We start from the raw sequence: 26,983 nt of genomic DNA, 5'->3' as shown, positions 1-26,983 counted from the left end.
GCCCTATGAATTGGACCTAAATTTAGAGAGACAAACTAAGTCAAGAGGGCGCATAGGTTGGGCTGCAGATCAGAAGCTGGAAGCAAACCTCTTGAGGTGACAGCCCATATCCTCAACTTTGCTTACAAAACAATGATTCTGCAGGTGGTACGGTGGAGGAAGTTCCTACTGTATGACAATAAGCAAGTTCTAATCTGTCAAGATTATTTAACTAAAGTGGCAGCGTTGCAGAGGGAATTCATCTTAGTATGCTGTAAACTGCATTCTATGAAGATCTGTTGCATGTTGATGTACCCTGCTAAGTGTCAGGATCTGATCAGGGCTTAGACACAAGGTTAATATTTAAACGCCAGGTAGCCGGATAAGTGGGACTTACCCGGCTATCTAGCAGTCACTGAATATCCAGTTATATTCGACAACTGCTAAATAACTGGATAAGTCATTTATCTGGCTGTCCGGTTAGCAAAATAAGCTGTGGGCAGATCGGGGTGGTGCTACTTAGCTGGAAAACTTATCCAACTAAGTAATACGCCTAAGTTAGACCCGCTCAATAGCAGGTCTAAATTTAGACAGATAAGACTTATCCAGCTAAATAGCAGCATCAAATATGGGGATATTCAGCTGCATTGCCTTGCAGCTGAATAGCCCATCTAAAGGGCCGATACAGTAAAAGGAGCGGGCGAGCACACAAGCCACTCTCCTGTGCGCGTGATTCAGGGGGGAAGAATATGCTAATGAGGACCCGCGGTAAAAAGAGGCGCTAGGGACACTAGCGCGTCCCTAGCGCCTCTTTTTTGACAGGAGTGGTGGCTGTCGGCGGGTTTGACGGCCGACGCTCAATTTTGCCGCCGTCAGTTCTCAAACCCACTGACAGCCACGGGTTTGGAAAACGGACGCCGGCATAATTGAGCGTTTTTTTTTCTGCTTTTCTGTACACTGCACCGGCAGAAATTAATGCCAGCCTTTGGGCAGGCGTTAATTTTTGAAAGTAAAATGTGTGACTTCGCTGCACATTTTGCTTTCTGGTTCACGCGTGAATAACTAATAGGGCCATCACCATGCATTTGCATGCTGCGGGCGCTATTAGTTTCAGGGGGTTGGACGTGCGTTTTTGATGCGCTATTACTCCTTACTTGTATAAGGGGTAAAGCTAGCATGTCGAAAACGCGCATCCTAATGTGGGCTAACAGTGCGCTCCACAGGAGCGCACTGTACTGTATCGGCCCGTAAGTTAGCCACAAAAGTCTACGCGGATAACTTAGATATCTGGATAGTTTTTCAATATTGACTCAAACAGGCACAGTTCACAAACACCTTTAATTTATGAAACATATATATTGAGTATAACATGGGTTCCTGTTTTACAACATATAGGAGAAACAAAAGTATTTGAGTGCTTCCTTACCAAGCAAGAGAGGAGTGGGATCCAAAACAGCTCAACTAGATTTAGAGCTGCCCTTACAAACCCTTCTCAATGAATTAAGGATTCCCTGTACGTACCAGGATCAGTCCAGACTGCTGGGTTATGCCTCCCCTCCAGCAGATGGAGTCAGAGAGAAAACTGAACGCACCCCCCAGATATACTGGTGTGCCACCTGCCAGCCCTCAGTATTTCCTCTGACTCCAGCAGATTGAGAGGCATAACCTGCGGTCCTGTCCTGACTAAATTTAATATCAGGTGTATTCTTCTATTTGTCTGACTAAATTGTCTGCACTGTCTAGATCAATGCTGAGGACACTAGGTTCTCTCTAGTTTGTAAAAAAAAAAAAAAAAAAAAAGAGAAAATATTTAGATACTTTAGTGTCTGAATTTTCTGTGGCAAGTTTATTTCTTTGGCTATTGAGTTAAGGCAGGCGTGGAGGGCCTAGCTCTCCCTCTTTTACCCGGATTAGGGTCCCTTGGTCCTGGGGGGGAGTTTACCGGTGGGCCGGTCACCCCCCCCTCCCGTTTCAGGGGTGTTTCTGCCAGTTTTACACGAACTGAAGAGGGCTCCTTTTTAAAAAAAAAAACAAAAAAAAAAACCTTCGCAGACACGTAAGTCCTGCTGGCGGCAGGCAGTGCTCTAATTGAAAGCCCTAGCCTGCCGCGCATACCAGGGACTCCGGAGGGGGTGGCTTGTTGTTCACCCGGCGATTTGGCGCGCTTTTACTACTTCTCAGGAGTCCTTACCTTTGACGGGGTTTTTGCTTCCTGCTTTCAAATGCCGCGGTCTTCGGCCTGCACGGCCTGTGGCTGGGCGGGGGCGCGACTCTCCAGGGAGGATCTCTGCTCCCGTTGTATTCCCGGGGGCGAGGGACCCTCCCGGGGGCCGAGCGCTGCCCGCAGCGGCTCCTTAGCGTCTTCTTCGGCGCGGCAGGGGAGACTGGCTGCCGCGCGGTCGACAGCCCCGCCTCCCTGGGAGAGGGAGCCGGCGGCCATTTTGGACACGCGGCAGGCTGCTGCTTTAGAATCGGAGGATGAGGGTTCCTCTCCTCTCTCGCCGCCTGCCCTAAGCCCGCGCAGTGGAACCGATCTAGATGGTCCTCCTGCCCCTCCCCCTTCGGGCTCCATGAAAAGGAGAGTTCCTTTTTTGTACTGTTAATGCATCAGGCATTTTTGGAGGCAGAGGCAGGCTGGGAGCCGGATGATCCCCCTCCCGCGAAGGTTCCTAGGGTGTCCCCTACCGCAGACATAGCTGGGGTTCCTGGAAAAGCGGGGGCTTCTCTAAGAGCCGGTCCTATCTCCGTAGGGAGTACGAGTGAGCCGGGAGGACTGGATTTCACCCAGGAATCTCCAGATGCCGCGGGGGCAGGGGTCTCGATCCCGCCCCGCAGCAGGACATGGATACATCTACGGGGGATGTAGCAATGGCGGGTTTGAGGGCCCCCCCCCGCAAACCTTTCCCTTACATCCCAAGGTGGTGCAGCTTGTCTCTAAAGAATGGGAGGTCCCAGAGGCATCCCTGCAGGGCTATGAATAAGTTATATCCTCTACCCTCCCATTCTTTGGAAATTTTTAAAGTTCCGGCCGTAGATTCGGCGGTCACCGCTGTAGTAAAGCATACTACCATTCCGGTCACGGGGGGTGTAGCTTTAAAGGATATTCAAGACAGAAAGTTAGAGGTGCTTTTGAAGCGCATGTTTGAAATAGCGGCCCTGGGAGTCCGGGTGGCAGCTTGTAGCAGTATGGTGCAGAGAGCCACTCTCCGCTGGGTTCAGCAATTGCTTACCACACAGGAGCTCCCGCCTGCCGAGGCGGAACAGGCCAACTGTGTGGAAGCGGCGGTCGCTTACACAGCGGATGCCTTGTATGATCTGTTGAGAACCTCTGCCCGTACTATGTCTTCGGCGGTGGCTGCTCGGCGGCTTCTTTGGCTTCGCCGTTGGTCGGCAGACGCCTCCTCTAAGTCACGTTTAGCCGTTTTCCCCTTTAAGGGGAAGTTGTTGTTTGGTGAGGAATTGGATCAACTCATCAAAGACCTGGGGGATAATAAGGTATATAAATTGCCGGAGGACAAGCCCCGTCAGTTTCGACCTTTCGGGAATGTGCGATCCCGGTTTCGGGGGCAGCGCAGATTTCGCTACGGTAGGGGTGGCTCCTTTTCACAGAACTGCCCGAGGTCGCAAGCGTGGTCTCCTTCCTTTCGTGGCCGACGACTGCAACGATTGGGCTCCTCCCAGCAATCGCCTGCCGGGAAACCCTCACAATGAAGGCGCGCTGACCCATTCCTCCTTCCCCAGAATCGGCGGTCGTTTGTCCCAGTTTTGGGAGGAGTGGGTCAAAATCACGTCAGATCAGTGGGTCCTCGACGTGGTCCGGTACGGTTACGAGTTGGACTTTGCTCGACCCCTCCGGGACTTTTTTATGATATCCCCTTGCGGGCCTCGGGAAAAGCAACTTGTTATAGCCGAAACGGTGAACCACTTTCGGGCCCTCGGGGCAGTACTACCCGTTCCCTCGGACGAGACTAGAACGGGCCGCTATTCCATTTACTTTCTAGTCCCAAAGCAGGAAGGTACGTTCCGTCCCATTCTGGATTTGAAGCGAGTAAACAAGGCCTTGCGCGTTCCCCGGTTTCGCATGGAAACTCTAAGGTCTGTTATTGCGGCCGTCCACAAGGGAGAATTTTTGGCTTCTTTGGATCTAGCCGAGGCATATCTTCACATCGGAATCCGGGAGCGGCATCAGAGATATCTGAGATTCATGGTGTTGGGAGAACACTACCAGTTTTGTGCCCTTCCTTTCGGCCCAGCTACAGCTCCAAGAGTGTTTACCAAGGTTCTTGTGGTAGTCGCCGCTTCAGATGAGAATGTGGTGCATCCCTACCTGGACGATTGGCTCATACGGGCGAAATCGAAGACCAAGTGCAACAGGGCAGTCCGATTGGTGATACAGCAGCTTCAGTCGCTAGGCTGGGTGGTCAACTTTGCGAAGAGCCAGCTGCTCCCGAGTCAACGGTTGGATTTTTTGGGAGCGCGTTTCGATACCCTGGTAGGCAAGGTATTTCTGACTCGGCAGAGAATGGAGCATCTGATGTTTCAGGTACAGCGGCTTCTAGATCTCCAGTTACCCGCGGCCTGGGATTATTTGCAGGTCATTGGACATATGGTGTCTACTCTGGGGCTGGTGCCGTGGGCTTTTGCTCATATGCGGCCGTTGCAAAGGGCTCTCCTTTCTCGCTGGGACCAGAAATCAGAGGATTACGGTGTGCAGTTACCACTGTTCGAGCCGGCGCGGTCCAGCTTAAGCTGGTGGTTGATCCCGGACAATCTTTTGCAAGGAGTGGACCTCGAGCCCCCCCCTTGGGTCATAGTGACGACGGATGCCAGTCTGACCGGCTGGGGAGCAGTCTGTCAATCCCCTGCGGTACAAGGGTCATGGACCCATCGCCAGGCTTCTTGGTCCATCAACCGTCTGGAAACCAGGGCAGTATGCCTCGCCTTGCGTCAGCTTCTGCCAATGGTACGGGGTCGGGCAGTTCGAGTCCTGGCAGACAACACAACCACGGTAGCATACATAAATCGCCAGGGCGGCACGAAAAGTCAGTAGGTGGCGGTCGAAGCGTCCTTGTTAAGGACCTGGGCGGAACGCCACCTGGCCCGCATCGCGGCCACTCACATCGCAGGCGTAGACAACGTTCAAGCGGATTATCTCAGCCGTCGGTCCTTGGATCCCGGGGAGTGGGAGCTCTCGGACCAGGCAATGAGTCTCATCACCCGGCGATGGGGAGTGCCGCGACTGGACCTGATGGCAACTCGGCTCAACGCCAAGGCAGCGCGTTTTTTCAGCCGGAGACGAGAACACGGATCGGAGGGGGTAGGTGCGCTAGCGATTCCATGGCCTTGTCACACCCTACTCTATGTGTTCCCCCCCCTGGCCCTTAGTCGGCAAGGTGTTAAGGCGTCTAGAATCCCATCAGGGTCCAGTGATTCTAGTGGCTCCCGAGTGGCCAAGAAGACCATGGTTTTCAGACCTAGTCAATCTCGCCAGGGACGGGCCCTTACGGTTGGGCCACCTTCCGAACCTTCTTCGTCAAGAACCAGTATTTTTCGAGCTTGGCTTATGAAAGGAGGCGGTTGAGAAAGAAAGGTTATTCAGAACCGGTTATTTCTACTTTGCTTCGCACGCGGAGACCTTCTACCACATTTGCATATGCCAGAGTGTGGAAGGTATTTGACTCCTGGTGCGCGACCGCCCAAGTTCAGCCTCGCCGTGCGGTGATAGCGGATATCCTTACTTTTCTACAGGATGGTCTGAAGACAGGTTTAGCTTACAGTTCTCTGAGAGTCCAGGTGGCGGCTCTGGGTTGTTTGAGAGGAAAGATTGAGGGATCCTCTCTCGCGTGTCATCCGGACGTGGCCAGATTCTTGCGCGGTGTTCGAAACTTACGTCCTCCTCTCAGAGCCCCTTGTCCTTCCTGGAGCTTGAATTTGGTACTCAAGGGCCTCACCGTCGCGCCTTTTGAGCCGCTGAGGCGAGCCTCCTTAAAGGATCTCACCCTCAAGACGGTGTTCTTAGTGGCCATAGCTTCCGCACGTCGGGTTTCGGAGCAACAGGCGCTCTCGTGCAGGGAGCCGTTCTTGCGTATCTCTGACTCAGGGGTGTCGTTACGTACGGTTCCTTCATTCTTGCCTAAGGTGGTATCGGCTTTTCACGTTAATCAGTCTGTGGACTTGCCGTCTTTCTCGGAGAAGGAGCTGCAGTCTTCTCACGGTTCCGACTTGAAGCGTTTGGATGTTCGTCGAGTGCTTTTGCACTATTTGGAAGTCGCCAATGATTTTCGGCGGTCGGATCACCTGTTTGTGTTGTGGCAAGGGCCCAAAAAGGGTTTACAGGCTTCTAAGGCTACTATTGCCCGCTGGCTGAAGACCTCGATTGCGTCCACGTACATTGGGTGTGGTAAGTCCGTTCCGGACGGGCTTAAAGCCCACTCTCTCCGTTCACAGGCGTCTTCCTGGGCGGAGAGTACTCAGGTCTCTAGCTGGGAGATTTGCAGGGCTGCCACTTGGAAGTCGTTGCATACTTTTGCTCGACATTATCGAGTAGATGTTCGTGGGCCGTCGGCTGATTCTTTTGGCAGCAGTGTGATTCGAGCAGGGACTCTCGGGGTCCCATCCCATTTAAGGCGGCTTGGGTACATCCCAGCAGTCTGGACTGATCCTGGTACGTACAGGGAAAGGAAAATTATGTTTCTTACCTGATAATTTTCGTTCTTGTAGTACCAAGGATCAGTCCAGACGCCCGCCCTATTTTGTGCACAAGGGGGTCCGCTCGAGATATTTTTTACTCACTGTGCTGTACCACTGGAACACGGTAAGTAGACTATCCGTCTTTACCTTTTGGGAAATAGTGTTTCATATTTGCGGTTTGCTTAGTTTGCGCTTTGCGTTTTCATAATGTAGGAATTCTTTGCGCTTAGGCGATTACTGTTCTTAACGTTACTGCTTGATCTAGACAGTTGCTATGGTTAATTGGCTAAGTGGGCGGAGGTGTTTTTTCTCTGCTTTGTTATCCATTATACTGAGGGCTGGCAGGTGGCACACCAGTATATCTGGGGGGTGCGTTCAGTTTTCTCTCTGACTCCATCTGCTGGAGGGGAGGCATAACCCAGCAGTCTGGACTGATCCTTCGTACTACAGGAACGAAAATTATCAGGTAAGAAACATAATTTTCCTTTCATTGTGCCTGTAGAAACTCTCTGCTGGCTAGGAGTTTAAACAGGCGTGCTACCAAGGATGCGTCATCTTTTGAGCCAATGAAATTTCACTAGATATGGCCCACTCCCTAATACCTGGAGGATAGAAATAATACTTCCCCCAGCATTCCAGAGCCAGCATAGCTCTCCCTGAAGGGCTCCAGCCTGCAGCTTCCACAGCCAGCGGTTCAAGAACTATTGGTCTTGACACTAAGTTGCATGTAATTATTAATGGCAGTGTTTCATGGTTCAACACTCCGAAGGAGGCCCAAGCTTATATTTTCCAGCTAGAAGAAACTTACAAACTGAATAATAATTCAGCTTAATGGGTAACCCATTGACTGCAGTTCAGGAGAAAACCAGTAGGTGATTGCTACTATGCCTATTGCTACAGCAGCTTTAGCTTTTGTTTGTAAATTTGTAACTTGTTGCAGTTCATTGTTGCTTTTGGTGATTTCCCATGTAAAACATTGTCATTTGGTTACAGGGTTGCCTCCCAGTGGTGCTCTCGAAAGAGCTGGTGATGCAATTGTGGCTCCAGCGAGTCAGGGAGCTTACAGAAGGCACTTATTTGGTAGACAGTTAACTTTTGTTTTGGTGAGATCCAAGCCTTGTTATGCGGCTGTATAAATAATACTTGTTCTGGACATGAAGCTGTAGATTGTAGTTGTTGTAGTTCTTGGTTGTTCAAGTTTTGTTTTTGAACAAATTTGCCAGTATTTTTGATACAAGAGGTTACAAGGAGTAGCAAAATATTTGGTTTATCAAAGCCCTTGTGCAGTCAGGACTGAGTCAATCCTTGCAGACTTTAAGATTTACTAGGGGCTAAAGGCGGCATAATCTGCATGCTATTCCTTGAGAAGATTGAGGCAGAAAGATTGATCTGCCATAGTTTATTATGATTCAGACTGCTCAATTTCCATAATCTTAGGGCTTGAATGTATTATATATTGATACAACACTGGTTCAGATGTTGTTTTTGGCAAGCTGTATCTTTTTGGGGGTTTTCTTTTCCTAGTTTATTTTACTCTTCTCTAGAATGAGTTGGTTTTTCCATGTGTGAAGTGAGGTGGAGAAAATTGAGATATCTTGGGGTAGGGGTGGAGAAGGTGGTGGAGGGTTGAAGGGGAAAGAAAGGGGTATTCTGGAGTAATTGATACTATAAATTTGGAAGAGTGGAGGAGCCCTCTCTTTTATTTTACAGCAGTGTGGATGGATGGGTGGGATCCTTGGCTGGGAGGCCCTATCCTGGAGTAACAATTATGACTTTATTTGCATAATCAATATGAGTTAATTTCCCCTTGCCGCCCCCCCCCCCCCCCCCCCCCCCGTGAGAAACTCCATGGTGAAACTGGTCACCTGGAATGAATCTCCATGTCCCATTTCTTAATGAACACTCTTTGTTCTATCATAGCGGTAGTAAGGAAAAGAAAGATCCTTTAATTCCCTGGTTCTGGTGAGGTCTGTTTTCATATTCCCATCTGGGAACCCCATCAGAGTCTCCTTCACTTCTTCATCCTAAGAAAATATTTTCAGTTCAGGGCTCTGCGCTTTGCCCTCGTAATGGCCCAAGAACATTTAACAAGGTGATAATAATAGTGGCAGTAGCTCTCTGCAGGCAAGGCATAATGGTGCACCCTTATCTAAATGATCGATTCATCAGAGCCAAGTCAATTCAGGAGAGTCAGCTAGCATCGGCCACAGTGGTCCAGCTGTTGGAATGGTTAGGCTGGGAGGTAAATTATTCAAAGAGCAGGCTAAGCTCCTCCCAGTTCTAGCGTTCTTAGGAACCCAGTTCACCAAGGCAGAGGGACAGGTTTCCCTGACTTAGAAGATGGTGACGGCTTGATCTCCCAAGTACTAATCTCAAAAATCTCAATGGGCACCCAGGATAAGGGACAAGTTTTTCTGACTTAGATGGTGACGGCTTGATCTCCCAAGTACTAATCTTCCAATCTCAATGGGCACTCAGGATAAGGGATTGTCTCCAGGTCTTGGACCTTAAGGCAGTCACTTTTGATCTGGTGCTGTGGGCCAGAGCTCATACGCATCCATACTCTCTCGGTGGTCCCCCATGTTCCAAGATTACAAGTCTTGTCTGCTAGTGCCCCTCATGGTAAGGAGGAGCTTAGAATGGTGGAGGAGGCCCTTGAACCTATTGAAAAGAATGGATCTGGAATCCCTAACTGAATTGTAATTTTGGATGCCAGTACATTCAGCTGGGGAACCCATTGTCTAGGGCAGGTGGCTCAGGGCTACTGGACCAAGGAAGAATATTCCTGGTTGGTAAACAGGATAGGAATAAGAGCTATCAGGCTAGCCCTACAATGCTTCCATTGATAAGAGGGATGGTAGGCCAGGTACTTTCAGGCAACACCAAAGTAGTGACATAAGTGAACAAGCAATGGGGCACTTGCAGCCCCATAGTGGCACAGGAAGCAGGGTTGCTGTTCAGATGGGCAGAATAGAATTTGCTTAATCTCTATGCCCCTCATTGTTGGAAGTGAGAATCTTTAAGCTAATTTTCTCAGCAGGAACAGGCTAGATCCTGGGGAGAAGTAGTTCAGCTAGGAAGTCTTCCAGTTGATAGTAGATAGATGGAGTATCCCATTATGAACTTAATGGCAAACTGAGGGAACTCCAAAACAGACAAGTCTTCCAGCTGGTGGAAAGAAGTGGGCTTCAGCGGCATAGATGCCTTGACCGAGGAAGACAGGCTCTTGTACATCCTTCTGCACTGGCCTCTTGTAGGCAAGTTAGTGAAGAGGAGAGCAGATCAAAGTAATCCTGGTGGCACTGGATTGGCCAAAAAGATTCTATTAGGCTACAATCCGGGGCCCCTGTGCATCTCCCCAGGAAGTGTGGATTGCTGTGACGGGGCTTAATACCAATGGAAGACTCAGCTCCATTTTGTCTTACTGTCTGGCCCTTGAAAGGGCTCGTCTGAGCAGGAAGGGATACTCCCCGCAAGTTATTGCAACCATGTTAGACTTGCAAGAATCCTACTTTATTGGCTATGAAGCTTCTTTGAGAACTTTTGCGAAGAACTCACTTTTCCCCTGGAGAAATCCTGTATTTTGGACTTTTCAAAGGCCTGGGTAAGGGCCTAGCACTTATCTATCTGAAAGTACAAGTTGTGGCTATATCCTGATACAGAAGTCCAGTTAAGGGCCTTTCAGTAGTTGCGCCTTCAGACGTAGTGCACATCCTATGAGGCGTGAAGCGTATTCACTCCCTCTTCAGACCTGTGATCCCTCATTGGGATCTGTCTGGTCTTCAACGCCCTAATGGCCCCACCCTTTAAGCCAATGAAGCAGGTCGCCCTAAAAGATCTTTCTTTAAAGACTACCTATCTAGTGGCTATCTGTTCCACTAGGCATATCTTAAAATTGCTAGTTGTGTCCTGCAGAGATCCCTATCTAGTCTTCTCACCTGACTCTGTTACCTTTCGACCTGTCCTGTCTTTTTTGGCTAAGGTAATGTCATCTTTCCATTTAAATCAGTTTTTCACTTCCAGCATTGAGGTGGTGAGTGCCAAGGTAAGAATAGCAGGCTCTGCCTCTTAGACATTTGTCACAAGCTCCTTAGATATCTGAAGATGACTAACTCCTTTTGTAAGACAGACAAGCTGTTGGTGTGTTATGACTGCCCTAGGAATGAGAAAGCAGCCTCCAAGGCTTCGCTAGCCAGATGGATTAAAGAAACAATCTCATTGGCATATTTAGTGAAGGGTCAACAAGCACCTGCACTGCTCTGTACACATTTCACAAGGGCCCAAGTGTCCTCATGGCCAATAGCCCAAGAAGAAACCTGTAAGATGGCTGCTTGATTATCCCTTCATTATTTTGTTACTGGTTTGTTGTGCAACTAAGGCAGATGCATTTGGATCAGTAGTCCTTAGGGCAGCTCTGTCTTCCTCCCACCTGGTCTAGTATCAGCTTGGACATCTCCCACTTGTAAGGACTAGCAAGAGGATAAGGAAGGAGACATTTTTAATCTTACCTGTTAACTTCCTTTCCTTGAGTCCTGCTAGACCAGTCCAGTACCCTCCTGGGAATACAGTGGCTGTTGGCATGAAGTTTAATTTCTCTCCTTTTTGCAGGCTAGGCCACTTTGGGGCAAGAGGAGTATGACCTTTTTCTGTAAACAAAGCAGGCTGGCTCATTTCTTCTTATCCTACTCTATTAATTTCTCTTGGGCCTTCTGCTCCTGTTTGGGTCTAGCGGTTTGAATGCCTTCTATTTCAAATTGAAGTATTCCATTTTTTAACCATACAGAGTTTGGATTTTTATTTTTAAGCTCCATGTTCTGACAGAAGCTTACTGGCAACTGCTTAAGTCCAAACCTTCCTTATAGTCAGAGATGATGTCCCGGGGGAGAAAAGGTGGGTCCTCTGTGTCTCCATCAGCTGAGGTGTGGGACAATCCCACTGGTAAGGACTGGTCTAGCAGGACTCAAGGAAAGGACATTAACAAGTAAGATTAAATGTCTCCTCCTGTTCACTCTTTTCACAGTGATGTCTGAACCCTGGGCATTGCACATTCTTCCTTTACTCTGTCTTGCTGGCCTTGAAACATTCTTGAACCTGTAATCCAGTTTACTGGCTCAGGATTTTCCTTTTTCCTAAATTTTAAATGTCAAACTTCTGAGTCTTGCCTGCATCCTTTTTCCTTTCCAGTGCCTTTCACTTGGCTGCTGCCCTTGCTGTGTGTCTGGTTCAGCCTTACATTTAGGTGTGCTGCTGCTTCTAGCTGCCAAGAGCAGTTTCTGTCTGTGCAGAAAGCCTAGGTATTAACATAAGAGAAGCAGGATCTTGTTCACAGGTTTACTGAAATTTCAGCAAATCTGTGAGGAATACGTGAAGGACAGGTTAGACCAATCTCATTTAACATTTTCTGACTGGAGAAATCTGGAGATGAGCTGAGTAAGTTGCCAGGATGATTAAACAGTAAGTCATACAGGTGTTTATGCTGAATCTTGCCACATTTACCATCTCCAGGGGTCCATCAAGCCCAACAGTGGCCAATCCAGGCTACAAGTACCTGGCAAGTACCCAAGGAAACTGCTATAAAGCATCAAGTTCCTTGGTCAGATGATTTACATGCTAGATCTGTGTTTCTCAAAACAATCCTGAAGTACTTCCCTAGGACACAGGATCACAAACCTATATGTTTTTCAAGATTTCCACAATGAATATCCATGAGACATACAACAGTGCAAGACATGGAAATATCTCATGCATATTCACTGTGGAAATCCATGAGTTGGTGTTCTGGTAGATGATATCCAAGAAATAGTGTTTTGAAAGTGAGATTTTGACTTGCATTGTTGGAATGCTGCTTCAAAGCATCTCTCCTTGAAATAGAAAACAATATTGCAGTTTTATCTAATAACAAAAGGAATATGCAGTAATGCTGAACATATCCTCAGCAGAGTTTTTGTGCCTTCAGCTCTCTGGAAATCATACACCAAATGCAGTGGTACAACATTACATAAAGCTGATGCGTATGCCCATAGCATGGAGTGCTCTTGCAAAATAATTTAGAATTCCTGCAGTTGTAATGCTGACTTGTTTCTTCTCTCTTTCTAGCTTGCCAGCAGAAGTTTGAGACAGCAAATAAAGCCCATTGTGACTGTTAAATTGCATCTTAAGCAGAATGGAGATAGGAGCACCCAAGTGTTACAGACTGACCCTGCCACTCTGCTCCACTTGATTCAGCAGCTAGAGGAAGCCTTGGGCGAAATGAAAACAAGCCACTGCAGAAGAATAGTTCGTAACATCAAATAGTACAGAATTCACGTTAAACATTTCAACAAATGAAGTACGGAGCAGTGTTAAAACAGCAAATGCAAGAACCCAAGCAAAGCTAGTGTTTTATTTTGGGTTGTACAAAGAACTTCTGGACCAGATCGCTTTTACTGTGCCAAGACATCAAGATGACAGCTGCAGGCTGAAATTAATTTGGTGCTAACACTGCTACGCAGCAAGGTCATGTTGATTACATGCTGATGTGCAAATTCAAATATAAATGAATTATATTATGGTATTTTGTAATATATATAGTCTGTAAATAGGTTTTGGGTTTTTTTAGTAGTAGAATTTTATGAATAAACAATTTTGTTTTCTTATCCTTTTGCTTTTTGTATGCATTACAAAATGTGTGTCTTGTGTGTGGAGATAGTGAGGTCTGACAGCCCTGCGATGGTTTCAGAATGACTCTGCTATTTTGAGTCACACCCTCTGGAGAAGTTACTTACTTTTTGTTTAAGAGAATGATACCAGTAGATTCCTGTAAATATGTTAATGTCACAGAGCTTGCTTTGATCAAGATTTATTTTCCTATAAAGCAATAAACAGGAGAAAGCATCATCTGTGATAAAGCTGATCTTTTGTACCTAATTTATGCAGTACATACGTATGTGAATAATTACATACAGGTGCACGTTTCTGTGGGAGAGGTCCAAATAGTTCCCAGCTGCTTCAAATATGGGTTGGGTTTTTTTGGGGGGGGGTTTACAGCAATAGAAAAAATGACATTAGCCAAATGTCACTAGATGCTTGGCTCTGGAATGCTGTAGAATAGGGGCCTTTGTTTTTGAAGTTCTCTCCCAAATCAAGGCCTCCTTGACAACCAAGACTTTCCTGAATGCCTCTGGCCTTTTGGAAGCTTACTCCAGGCCTGGTGTAGCAGTGCATATCTTTTATCCTTGTTTTGCTTTCCTATTCGTTCCAAGGGTTCTGCATTTAATAACCCTATTGCCAGCTTTTGCCCCAATCTTATAAACTGTTGCAATTTTCTTTGCTTGGCAAAAGTTTAAAAAGTAAAAAAAAAAATTCAGAAAACTTAGAGCATTTTAGAGAAGCCGGAACATTATGGAATTTGCCAGCTGGGTTTTTTCCCCTGCATCTTCCTCATTTACATGTTTTTGGCTTTCAGCCGAATGAGATTATAATTACAACTAGGGCTGTGGGACTGTGCAGTCTAAAGTCCTTTCTTTTATCCATCGAATAGATAACACAGGCAGCAGCGGTGAGAGCTTCCCAACACTGTCCTGCCATTAGGTCTCTGCCCTATTCTGGAAGGGACCACTTCTGGGGATGAAATGGTAGTTCAGTCTGTGCTTTTTTATAGGACCTGACCAGTCTTCAGAGATTCTGATGTGGACACCTATCTGCTGTGACTGAAGTAAAACTGCAAACTCTCTTCACGGAAGCCACCACATTACTTTCAGTTTTAAATGGTGGGGCTCTTTATGATTTTAATCTCTGCCTCAGTGATTGCCAAAAAAAAAAAAGAATCACTAAGACACCATTGTACAGGATCTCCTCTTGACAGGAAAGGATAGTCAGTGTGGACAATGGATCCATGGAGGAAAACTAGTAGCAGTGGATGGAACTGAAAAAATCCCTTGTGATTGATTTCATGGGTTTCTACATTTCTACTCGTTTTTGGTTGTTTTTTTTAAGACTGCAATTGCAGAAGCTTACATCCTATGTTTGGGTAATGCAATGTTAGCACTGGCTACTCTGTGACCTGATTTATGAGGCATTAACTGACAGTAAATGTATGCTGAATTCTGTCACTGGTGGAATTTTTTGTTTTGTTTTTTAATATTCAAATAGAATTAAGTTATTTTCTAATGTTAGTGCTCTTGTGTAACATAAGTCCTGAGCCGATGGTAAGGGAACCTCAGCTGTTAACACAGTTATCTCATGTAACTGTCACTGCCACAGACAGTGCCACTTACCCAGTTATCACCTTACAGTATGGATGTGGCTTATGAAATATCTGAGAGAGAAGTTTGGATCAGTGGGAAGCAATCGGTTGAACACTGCATTTCTGCAGGTCTCCCAAACCATTGTAACCTTAACCGCCTAAAGCATTTATTTTTATTTATTAAAATTTCTATACCGGTATTTGGTGGGTGCCGTCATATCGGTTTACAAGGTTACATAAAAAAACATTTCAACTAAAAATCAAATTAAAAACATTTACACAGAACAGAAACGACAATCCTCATAGGTTACAATTCATACAATTTTCATATTAATAGCCTAACAATGAGACATTTGAACGACAAAACATTCTTTGATAAAGGCCATTGGTGGATTTTCCTGTTAGCAACAGTATTCACAGCTAGAGCAGCACAAAAATGTCAAACCCTACCAAGAAAATAATCTTACAAAAAGTGAATTCAGTTTAGTTTATTACATTCTCACAGGGCAAGCAGGATGGTAGTCCTCACATATGAGTAACATCACAGGATGGAGCCCAATCATGGAACTTTGACTGGCCCCTACTGGGCACTAACCCTGCAGTCTTTATTATGAAACTATGTTACTGGACTTTAATGGCACTTTTATAGATAGTATTAATAAATACTATCCCCATAATTCTATATGTGCCTTTCTGTAAACCATGGTATATAACTTAACGACTGTATAGAAAGGATTTTAAATAAATAAATCTAGGTGACGCGTGAGGTCTGCCACCTTCGCACCAGGCAGGCAAGTTACCAGGCGGTCCTCATGTCCACCAGCCACCCTGCTATCTCGATTTCTAATAATCAAATCACCAACTATGATGGCTGGCCTAACCCTTCCCTCCTGGGCAGTAACACTGGGTGACTTATCCTCAGTGCGAGAGGACAATACATCACCTGGAGAGCAGGTCCTTGCTACAGGATCACTTCTTGCTACACCAGGGTGATGTTCTCCTACTGGTAGACTTTTCTGATCCAAGGCAGCACTGGGGCTGCCAGACTGGATTTGGGACTTGGCTACTATGTCCCTGAAGGTCTCATCAATGTACCTCTCTGTCTGCCTCAGCTCCTCCAAGTCTGCTACTTTAACCTCCAGAGATCGGACTCGTTCCCTGAGAGCCAGGAGCTCTTTGCACCAAGTGCACACATACATTCTCTCACCGGCGGGTAAAAAATCATACATGTGACACTCAATGCAAAAGGCTGGAAAGCCCCCCTCTTGCTGCTGGACTGCTGCCTTATCTTAATTTTATTGAGTTCCTAGTTAAGTTTAGTGTTGTGTAGCAGTCGGACCAGCCTCTAAGGCCTTGCATTCTGTCAAGAGCGATCTCTAAAGGCCTTGCATTCTGTTGTGTAGCAGTCGGAACGGCCTCTAAGGCCTTGCATTCTGTTACACTCTGATGGTTTTGTGTGCCCTTGGGCCTCAGCTCAGGCCCTGACCTTCAGGGCCGAGCCGAGGGTTGACGGTGGCTTCGCATGGCTAACGGACTGACCCTCTGCCAGGCCTGCAAGCTCCCAAGGCCAAGATCCAAGGATGTTGGAAGTTGAATGGTCCTCCAACCATTCCGAGCCCTTTCGGACCTGCTGCGAACAGCATGGAGCAGCAGACCTGGCCTGAGGTTGAGGGCAGATGGAGGCCTTGACATGAACACAGGACTATGGTCGATGCGATGGCATCGCTGACAAAACACTTAGTTGATGCGATGGCATCACGGGCATGACGAGGAACTTGACATCCAAACAGGCAAAACACAAGGCATGGACATTGGCACTGTCTCTTAGGGTGCCCTACTCGGGCCACCCGCGGGACTGAGTCGCGGACCACCCTGTCCCACTGTGCACCCTACACAGCCCTTGCAGGCTGGTCGCGGACCACGAGGAGAGCGGGACAGCGCAGGGAAGGCCCAGGCAAGGAGGAACTCCAATGACGAAGCCAGTGTCATCCGAAGCTTCCCCCAAGGCTGGCAGGAACGGAGGCTCAGGAGCACAGGGACACTTCCCACCTGCAAGCCACCCTATTCTCGGGCATACACCATCCGAGAGAACTGGCTTACAGGAACAGAAGGCTCAGGAGCACCAGACGAAGACACGGGGAAGAACATCCTGGAAGGCAGGCACATCAGGAGGTAGACGATCATAACGAGACATCAAACATGGACCGGGACCTCAGGCAGAACACCAAGACATGAAGAGGTGGTAGAAGGCAGACGAGACAAGGAGCTCCACGAAGAACAGAAGACCTTACAAGACTCTGGCAGGCAGGAGCCTCCAGAGGGAAGTCACAATGATGCAAAGCGAGGAACAGACTGATGAAGCAGCCCTTTATAGGGCTAAGGCAAGAAGTCCCCTCAAAGGTGGGGCCAGCACACTTCCTGTGCCTGGCCCTTTAAATTCAGTGAAGAGGCATGGCCGCACGCCTAGAGGAAGCAGGAGAGCTGTGCAGGACTGCGGACAGCGGCCTGCACCGACGTCAGCGTGCAGAAGAAGCAGGACTGGCCTGAGACGCAGGCCCGACGTAGACAGCGGCTCCAGCCGCTGTGGGAGACCCTGGGGGCGGCTCCAGCTGCCACTCGAGCCCGGGGATGCGACCTTAGCGCCGTGAAGAAGCTGATGACGTTGGGGGCGGTCCCAGCCCCGCAGGAAGGCCGCGGCTCCAACCACGGAGCAGAATAGGATCCAGGGCGGCCTCCGGGCCGCTTGGCAGGACAGACCACGGCTCCAGCCGCACTGAAGGCCCGACTGCCGCGTCGGGTGAAGAACAGCACGGCTTGGTGAGTGAGTCTGCTCGCGGGGGAAACCCGCGGGCAGCAGCGTTCATAACATTTAGAATACTAAGGGAGTTGGAATTAGAGTACTTTGAATTTACAGATGAATTTACTAATTAATCAGCTAGTGTCCTACAAGGGGATGATTCAACTTTCAATAAGGGCTGGTACAATAGTATGATTTAGATAAGACCCTAATTGATTTTTATGAGAAAGAGTCTCTTGCTTAAAAATCAAGGGTTGAGTGGGTGGGAAAGACAGACACTAGAATTAACTATCTCTGGCTGGCTTATTACCTCAGATACACACAAACTGTAAAGAATATATCCCTCTGTTTCACCTTTCATCAAACTTTTAAGTCTAAAGATTTCCCAAAGCAATACTTACCAATCCTCTTTAACCACCATTAACTTGATCTTCACTCAGTTAATTGAAGGGTTTGAGATTCATAAGCCATTAGGCGTGCGTGCTTCCGGTGCTTTTCTACTGCAAAGGGTGCAGCGCCGCTGGAAGCTGGGGCTGTGGCATTCAATTCCTGGATCACTTGCGGTGACCTCTGGACTCCTCTCCTGGGGGATGCTGGGAGCAGTATGCAGCTGAGCCTTCCGGTCCTCTTCTACTGCAAAGAGTGCGGGGCCTCTGGAAGCTGTGGAATTCAATCCCTGGATCACTTGCGGTGACCTCTGGACTCCTCTCCCGGGGGATGTTAGGAGCAGTATGCAGATGAGCCTTCCAGTCCTCTTCTACTGCCTTCTCTATCCTATCTCGTCTTTCCTCTAGATACAATTTTAGATCTTTGTCTATCCCCATATGCTTTAGAATGAAGACCCCTGACCATTTTAGTAACCGCCCTCTGGACCGACTCTATCCTGTTGAAGTTGCGGTCTCTAGAATTGTACACAGTATAACAAGTGAGATCTCACCAGGGACCTAGACATGCAATATCACTTCCCTTTTTCTGCTGACCATTCCACTCCCTGTGCAGCCAACAGCTGATGTTGATCTTGCAGTGAATGCTTATTCTACAAGCTGCCAAATCAGAAGTACTAAGATATTTCATCTTCCTAACTGGCACATGAGTTTTAGTTGCTTGAGAGAGAGGAAATTTCCATTAAAAAAGTGAGAAAGACCATATAATGATCAGTCCAAGAAAATGACAGATTTAAGGGATGGTTCTGAATATGCTGAATGTTAAAAATTAAATCTAACATGTGCCCTCTGTGTCAAAAAAATTGACTTGCTAGTTTAAGGTCAAATCCTGCATCGTAAAGAAGTTTTTCTTCAACACTTTAGAAAGGCTTATCAGCATGAACATTAAATTATCTGAGTACTAAAAGATGAGAACTTCTAATCATGCAGGAGGTGGCTGATAAATTAATAAAATATTAAACATATTGCATTTATTAATTTGAAGGAAAAGATATTCTTGTAGATGATTCTAAACCTAAATTAAGTTTGTCTAAAATCATGATAAATTACTGCTACTCCATCTACCTCCTTTTTTCTTACATCTAGATTTCTGAAAAAAAGTCAAAGTTTGGGGGCAAGCATCATCTGTATGCAGCCAGGTTTCTGTAATAAATAAAACATTTAATTTGAAATCCAAGAGTAAATAAAAAATTAATGGAGATCTATTTACAATAGTTTTAGCATTAATAAAAGCACAATTTTATAGAGGGGTAGATGCAATGCTTGTAGCAGTAAAAGTAAAAGAGTGGATAATTTTAAGAAGATTCTCAGGCCTTGTTTGACTAAACTTCATAACTTTGTGAGAGGAAAGGCCCATATTTGCCCCTACCCAAACAAACGGGCCGATACAGTAAGGTGCGGTAGAAAGAGGTGCGTTAGTGCCGGGCGCACCCGCGTTTGCCGCATGCACAGTCTGGATCACATACCGCTCGATACTGTATTTAAATGGCATGCAAATGCAAGCCGCATCCAACGCGCGTCCATGAAGCACAATCCATTTTACTGTATAGGCGCTATACAGCGCCCTGGGTGCGCTGGTACCTGTCATTTCAAATGTCATTTGAAGTGACAGGTACCAGGAAGTGGATCCCAACTTTAAGCAAAAGAAAACCTAAAATCCAACGCACCGGGAAAGCCACTCTTCGGATCGCGACTAATCCCATCCCCCAGCCCCCGCTCACCTGCCCTGGCCGCGTCCATGGGTGCCGGTCTCCGGGGCAGCCCTAGTCCTCTCTCCCCTCCTCCTGGGGGCAGCCGGCGGCGAGAGCAGCCCGGGGCGGATTGCGAAGCGGCTTTCAGCAACCCCCGCCGGCGAAGGTGGATGAACGCACGTCCGTAGCGAAGGCGCATGAACGGGCGTGCGTGACGTCACGGCGTACGTTCATACGCTTTCGCTGACGAGCGCCCGTCAATTTGGGCCTTTAAACGGGCGTACGTGACGTCACAAGCTGCAAGATTAGTAGTTACACAATGTTAGGTTCCATATTAGGAGCTACCACCCAGGAAAAAGATCTAGGCATCATAGTGGATAATACTTTAAAATTGTCAGCTCAGTGTGCTGCAGCAGTCAAAAAAGCAAATAGAATGTTAGGAATTATTAGGAAGGGAATGGTTAATAGAACGGAAAATGTCATAATGCCTCTATATCACTCCATGGTGAGACCACACCTTGAATACTGTGTACAATTCTGGTCGCCGCATCTCAAAAAAGATATAGTTGCGATGGAGAAGGTACAGAGAAGGGCAACCAAAATGATAAAGGGGATGGAACAGCTTCCCTATGAGGAAAGGCTGAAGAGGTTAGGGCTGTTCAGCTTGGAGAAGAGACGGCTGAGGGGGGATATGATAGAGGTCTTTAAGATCATGAGAGGTCTTGAACGAGTAGATGTGACTCGGTTATTTTCACTTTCGAATAATAGAAGGACTAGGGGGCATTCCATGAAGTTAGCAAGTAGCACATTTAAGATTAATTGGAGAAAATTCTTTTTCACTCAACGCACAATAAAGCTCTGGAATTTGTTGCCAGAGGATGTGGTTAGTGCAGTTAGTGTAGCTGGGTTCAAAAAAGGTTTGGATAAGTTCTTGGAGCAGAAGTCCATTAATGGCTATTAATCAATTTTACTTAGGGAATAGCCACTGCTATTAATTGCATCAGTAGCATGGGATCTTCTTAGTGTTTGGGTAATTGCCAGGTTCTTGTGGCCTGGTTTTGGTCTCTGTTGGAAACAGACCCTTGGTCTGACCCAGCATGGCAATTTCTTATGTTTTTATGTTCTTAAGATGGTGCTGGGGAGGCAGTGAGCGGCGGAACGGAGGGAGGCAGGCAGGCAAGCCGGAGCTGCCCCTCATGCAGGAAAGGTAGGGGAGCCGCCGCCCCGCCCCCTCCCGTGCACCCCCCCCCCCCCCCCCCCCGGCCCAGGCAGTTGCCTGCCGCTGCAATTTTTTTGGCATGATGAGCTTGCACCACCTGTACGTCCCATTTGGGCGCTGAAGGCAGTGAAGGTGCCTCGAGCGCCCAAATTGGAAGTACAGGCATGCGTTCATGCATCTTTGCTGGTGGGGGCTGCTGGAAGCCGCCTCACGGAGAGCGCCCGATCCGCCCCGGCTGCTGAAGCGGGAGAAGGAATGCTGAAAGAGAAAGTGAGACCGGCACCCATGGACACGGCCAGGGCAGGTGAGCGGGGGCTGGGGGAAAGTTTGCCACCTACCCTTACCCCTGCCTCTAATGCAGGGGTATGGGTAGGCGGTAATTTAGCAGGTTAAAGACGCGGCTAAACTGCAGGTTAAAAAGGCGATAGTCGGGGCGCACGTTACTGAATGGGAGGGAATAGCTAATCGGAGCGTTTACATATCATTTACATGTCGTGGGCGGAAAGGGTTACCTGTTGATTTAAAGAAGCGATAAGGATGGGTTAAAAGGGATAGTGAATCGCGGGTTGGACTTACGTGGCCAAACTGCGGGTACAAAGCGGGTTAGAAATGGGGTAATCGTGGCCGCGCTTTACTGTATCGGCCTGAAACAGGGATAGGACTCATATTTAAGCCCAAGTTCAACACGGTAAAAAGCAGTAAAACATGGAGATATATGCAAACTTCTGCTAAAGAAGTGTAGAAGCATTCTCCAGTATAAAGAGCAAGGATGATGATGTCTCAAAAATTCCAGCCAACGTTTGCATGAAAGAGTAATGTGCTCCTTTGTCATGCAAATTCAATGTATGGTGCCTCCAGCATTGGTGCAGTCTTCAAATGAATGCCTCCCCCTATGTCTTCAAGTGGGCAGTGTTCCCATAGGAAGCGAGTTAACTGCAGAGAAACAGAAGAAAAACCAAACAAACCGGCAGGGAGACAGGTAGCACCACGATCTCAGCGGGATTAAAATCATACTAGCCATTAACAGGTGCGGTGATTTCTTAAACATGTTTGTTTTTTGAATTTAAAGATGCCTTCATAAGATGCCATCATCCCATTGTCCTCAAAATCCAGTGGCGATGATAAAAATTGATTTGTCCACTTATTTTCACCAGAAGGTGGCCAGCAAGTTTGGGAGGGACTTCCACGGCTGTGTGCCATTTACACTACACCGCAGACGTTCACTGTTCAGCCCAGTGGCGTAGCCAGAATTGATATTTTTGGCTGGGCCCTATTGATAAATACTGACCTGTCAATAGAGTTTGTTTATCTGGTTCAGTTGTATATTTTAATATTTTAAACTCAATTTCAAGCACTTACTAAAGCTAAACCATGTATACAGTTATGGAAAACCTACCTAAAGCAGGGGTCCTCAACCCATTTCAGGATTTCCTCAAGGCGAAGAGCCTTCAGCTGTTTTGCTTCCAAACTCTGGAATGAGGTACCATGGCCTGTCTGCCCTGAACCATGCTATCTCATCTTCCATAAGAAAGCTAAAACATGACTGCTTAAGCAGACCTTCCTTCATTCTGATCAAGGATGATGGCCAATCCCCACCACCTGGGACCCTTAGCATGAGGAAGTGTGATATCATTTGTTTGGCCTATAAAGGCAATTCCGTTCACTCATTTCGTTTTGTTCTTCCTATAATCTCTATCTACTTGATAACCTGTCCAGGTTTGTGGAATGTCAATTCCAATTGGAAATATTGATCTAGGGCAGAGCTTTCCAAACTTTTCATGTTGGTGACACACTTTTTAGACAAACATAATTTCGGGACACGGTAATTCAGTCTACTAGTAAACCAGAGGTTAAAGGTTAAACGAACGAAACATATTTCGACAATTTATGTATGTTTCCTTAAATATATACATAAATAAAATGTTTCACGACACAACCTATCTCATGAAAACCTTAAATTTATATTAAAAATATATATTCCAAGATTCATGTTATTGTTATAATTTATGAGAAACAATAATAAAACAAATTGTCTGTCCCCCACACACTCATCTCTCTCCTCCCCCAGCACATGTCTGTACCCCACACACTCATATCTCTCCCCCTCAAGCACATGTCTGACCCCCACACACTCATTTCTCTCCCCCAGCACATGTCTGTACCCCACACACTCATATCTCTCCCCCTCAAGCACATGTCTGTCCCCCCAGCACGTTTGCCCACCACTCACTCATCTCTCTCCCCCCAGCACATGTCTGGCCCCCACACTCATGTACCTCGTCTTTTTGATTGTTGCCAGTTAAGTGCTTCACTCCCTTCCATGATCACCAGACACTGCTGCTTGCAGTCAGTACTCTTCATGGCCAGGCCTCATCGGCAGCAGCAGCCAATGTAAGGATGGCTGGGCTCGTTCCACCCACCAAGCCCCCGCAAAAAACGCGATTGACAGCAAAAATCACCCAATAATAAGCAACCCATAAACTGAAAAAAAAAAGTGAATCTCTAGAAAAAAAAAAAAGCCCAAACTCGCATCAGAGTTGACCAGGCTTGCGCGACACACCTGCACACTGCAGGCGACACACTAACGTGTCCCGACACACAGTTTGGAAAGCTCTGATCTAGGGCCTCAGAATTCAGGTGACCACCAAACTTGTCTTAGTGCCAACTGACATCTGGGTCGCTACCATGTGCCTGCATTTAAGAGTGCTGTTTTATCGTTCTTGTTATTCTTTTGCCTAAGTGTTCTATTAATTTGATGTCTGAATGCTCACTTTGAGAGAGTGTTCCAATCTGTAAAGTGTTTTATAAATGTTCCTAATAAATAATATGCATGAGGTTGATTTGCCTATTATGGAGGCAATGCATGCAAATCTGCTCATGCCTATTCATTGTGGGTATCCTGAAAACCGAACTGGCTAGGACTGGGTTGAGAACCATTGGTCTAAGGCACAGCTTTCTTGGCTCTGCTCTACCTGCTCCCAGCACACTTCCTCCCCTCATGTCTCTGAATGACAGCAGCAGAGCAGCTTTTCTTTGCTTCCTGCTGTGTGCTCAGACCTCACCCCTTCTCCTCCTGTTCCCTGCATAGGACAGGAAGGTAGGGGCTGGAATAGGGAATAGAGCAGTTTCTCTTTCCCTATTGCTTCAAGCCTCACCCCTCCCCTCCTGTTCTCTGCACTGGGATAGGAGGGGTTGGAGCAGAAAGCAGCAGGTTGTTCACTGCTGACTGAGATTTAGCATAATTGGGAGGCAGCACATTTTCAGCTGGCCTCCTGTCCCCCAGATTTCTGCCGCCTTAGGCACAGGTCTAGTGTACCTGTTTTGAAATCCAGGTCTGGTAGGAAGAAAAGAAGGCAGCTGTAAGGATAGGATGTACAAAGTTTTCTGTGAACCTCATGGTATCTTCTGTCTTGCCTGAGTCCTGCTACTTGTGGTGGTTGTTTTTGTGACCCTAGGGGTATTCAAGATATCTAAAACTCTTGAAAGAACAGTAGTCAAGAAAGATTGAAAACCATTGCCCTAGAATGGTATTCTTTTCTATTGCAAGGTACAGAATAAACTGTACTGCTGCATATCTCTACACAGAAATAACATGCTAGCAGATTACCTAAGCTTGGGGCCGATGTGTGCCCAGCCTAGTGCATGGGTTTATGTGTGGTTGGACACGCATATTGGACATGCTAGACTAGCACCCGAATCAGTAAGGAAATCAGCACGCTCAAAACATGCCTTAACAGATGTGTAGCCGATAGCACTCAATACATGTAAATTCCATGTAGATGAGGACATTATCTATAACCACCCCCCACCCACCCCACCCCCGATGCAGGAAAGCACTGGGCGCCCAACGCACACTTTTTAATGCAAGGAATTTAACTCCAGCCCTGGAGGCAGAGTCAATTCGCAGCCAAGGACTCATGAGAAATACGAAAATACGGTTATGATAAGTGTGTCCTCCTTAGTATGGTTGTGACACTTTAATTTACTGCCTGTGGTGGAGAAAAATACATGCATATTTTGACTTGATCAGAAAAAAATCCACTTTTCTTTATGGCTACACAATTTAGATGTCCATAGCAAGGGGCACCTAATGTAATACAGTTCAGCAACCCCAGCAAAATAACAAAAAAAGAAGCGGAATCAAAACGGACGCTAGTATTGAGAGCCCATTGCAATAAACTATTGAGCACTACAGACGCACAATCCTCCCTTAGCGCACCCTTTTTAATGCTGCTTCTCATTTAAATACTGCATCAGACGCCCAGGGGATGCAGCTGCACACGTGCTAAGACAACGGGTGCTCAATACTAGTGCCCATTTTGAGCGTGCGTTTTCCTGCATTGGCCCCCTTGGTTGCACATGCAAAACACAGATAGATTCTCACCAAATACAGAATAAGTGACCACAAACTAGAAATATGCAGACAAAAGCTGAACTGGAAACCTCAAAAAGCCAGAATCTTTCAGCAGTGCAACACTGGAGAAAGAGAAATGCATTTTCTCCTGTACTATGCAAAATACAAAGATGGCAGAGATGAATATTTTCCAAAACTGACAGAGTAAATGAAGCACGGAAGAATTAGCAGGAACAGCTCCTGACAGAACAGCATATTTTGTTGCTATAATTGCTGTTTCTCCTGTTTTTGTAGTAGAGGATGGATTCACTTTTGGAATAAAAGATGGTATTTTGTTTTTTTGATGATGTATTTTTAGACATTTTATGTTTATTATTGTACTTATATTCTTGTAAACTGCCATGGGTCTCCTTTGGGTGAAAAAAGACAGTATATAAAAGCAAATGTTATGTTTCTTGTCACTAGGCCATAACGTGATCTGATCAGATGCAATATGGACCAACACCAAAACCTGTTTTCGTTACTGTCCTCTTTAAATTGTAATTTTATTTTACCACATATGTAATTTTTTCACAAGTATTCCTTTTATTTTAAATACTTTATGTATTACTTTGGCAATGCATGTACAAATTGTCATACCAGTGAAGTTTCCTAAATCATAATCTCTCTTGCTTGCTATTGCTCCTGCAGCGTGGGAAAACTTAACATTCGGCCTTATTTGTGAATAGCAAAACTGGGTAGACCGAGTGAAATGTGGGTGGGCCATGACCCACCCGTGCCAATGCCACCAGTTCAGCTACACTTTCAAAAAGGGATTGTCGTATTGGAGGGTTCTTACTTATTGAGAACCATAATGGTTAATCTTTACAATACTTCATTTCATTTTCACAAAGTGAAATCATCCATATTGTGGCTTGCTTTGTAACCGGAGTACAGTGTGCTATCAGTTATTCATATGTCAAACACTAGAGGGCAAAAGTCTCACACAGTTCTTCACCTAATAAATCCTAACTTTGAAATTGTGAAATGTCATCACAGTTCTGCCTGCAATAATAATCCAAGGGACCTATCTAATTAGCATAAGTACATTGTGGTGTTGGCCTGAATGTGCTTTATAATAAGTGACACAAAACAATTATTTTGGGACCTGCATTTCCTTTCTGGCCTAGGGGAAAATTAGAACATCAACTATGTTGAATCACGCTGTTTATAAAGCACACTGGACTGAATAAGAATGAGTAAACTCAGAATGATAATGTAGAGGCTGTAACTTGGTTTGACTCCTCTATAACAGCTGCAAAACTTCACTCTTGCTCTGCTGGAATTTTATGCCATATTCTATTTTTTTTTCCTTTTTCTTACTTACTGTGTACTAAAAGAAAACAAGGAATTGAATATTCCTAAAGTATGCTTACGTTTATTTAGATTCGATATCTTGCTTCATCATAAAATCTCAAAGGGATTTACAAGATAAAAATAACATATAAATACAATACAAACATATAAATAACATAAATGCAAATTAAAACAATAATACATCATGCTGATAAATATGAAAAATAACAGTAAAATTACACAATCCTCAA

The 26,983-nt window shown here is 46.3% G+C and overlaps 1 protein-coding gene across 1 annotated transcript in view; it reads left to right on the top strand.

Annotated features, from left to right (window-relative positions):
- COMMD2 (COMM domain containing 2) overlaps positions 1-13,545 on the top strand; it is a 37,131-nt gene extending 23,586 nt beyond the window's left edge. Inside the window, exon 5 of the mRNA XM_029616316.1 lies at positions 12,766-13,545. Coding sequence (XP_029472176.1) covers positions 12,766-12,963 — 198 coding nt within the window. The 3' untranslated portion in view covers positions 12,964-13,545. The remainder of the gene's footprint in view (positions 1-12,765) is intronic.
- The last annotated feature ends 13,438 nt before the right edge of the window (positions 13,546-26,983 follow it).

Source organism: Rhinatrema bivittatum, chromosome 9, assembly GCF_901001135.1.
Source record: "Rhinatrema bivittatum chromosome 9, aRhiBiv1.1, whole genome shotgun sequence".
NCBI classification, from domain to species: Eukaryota; Metazoa; Chordata; class Amphibia; order Gymnophiona; family Rhinatrematidae; genus Rhinatrema; species Rhinatrema bivittatum.
This window is presented reverse-complemented; position numbering and strand designations above follow the sequence as displayed.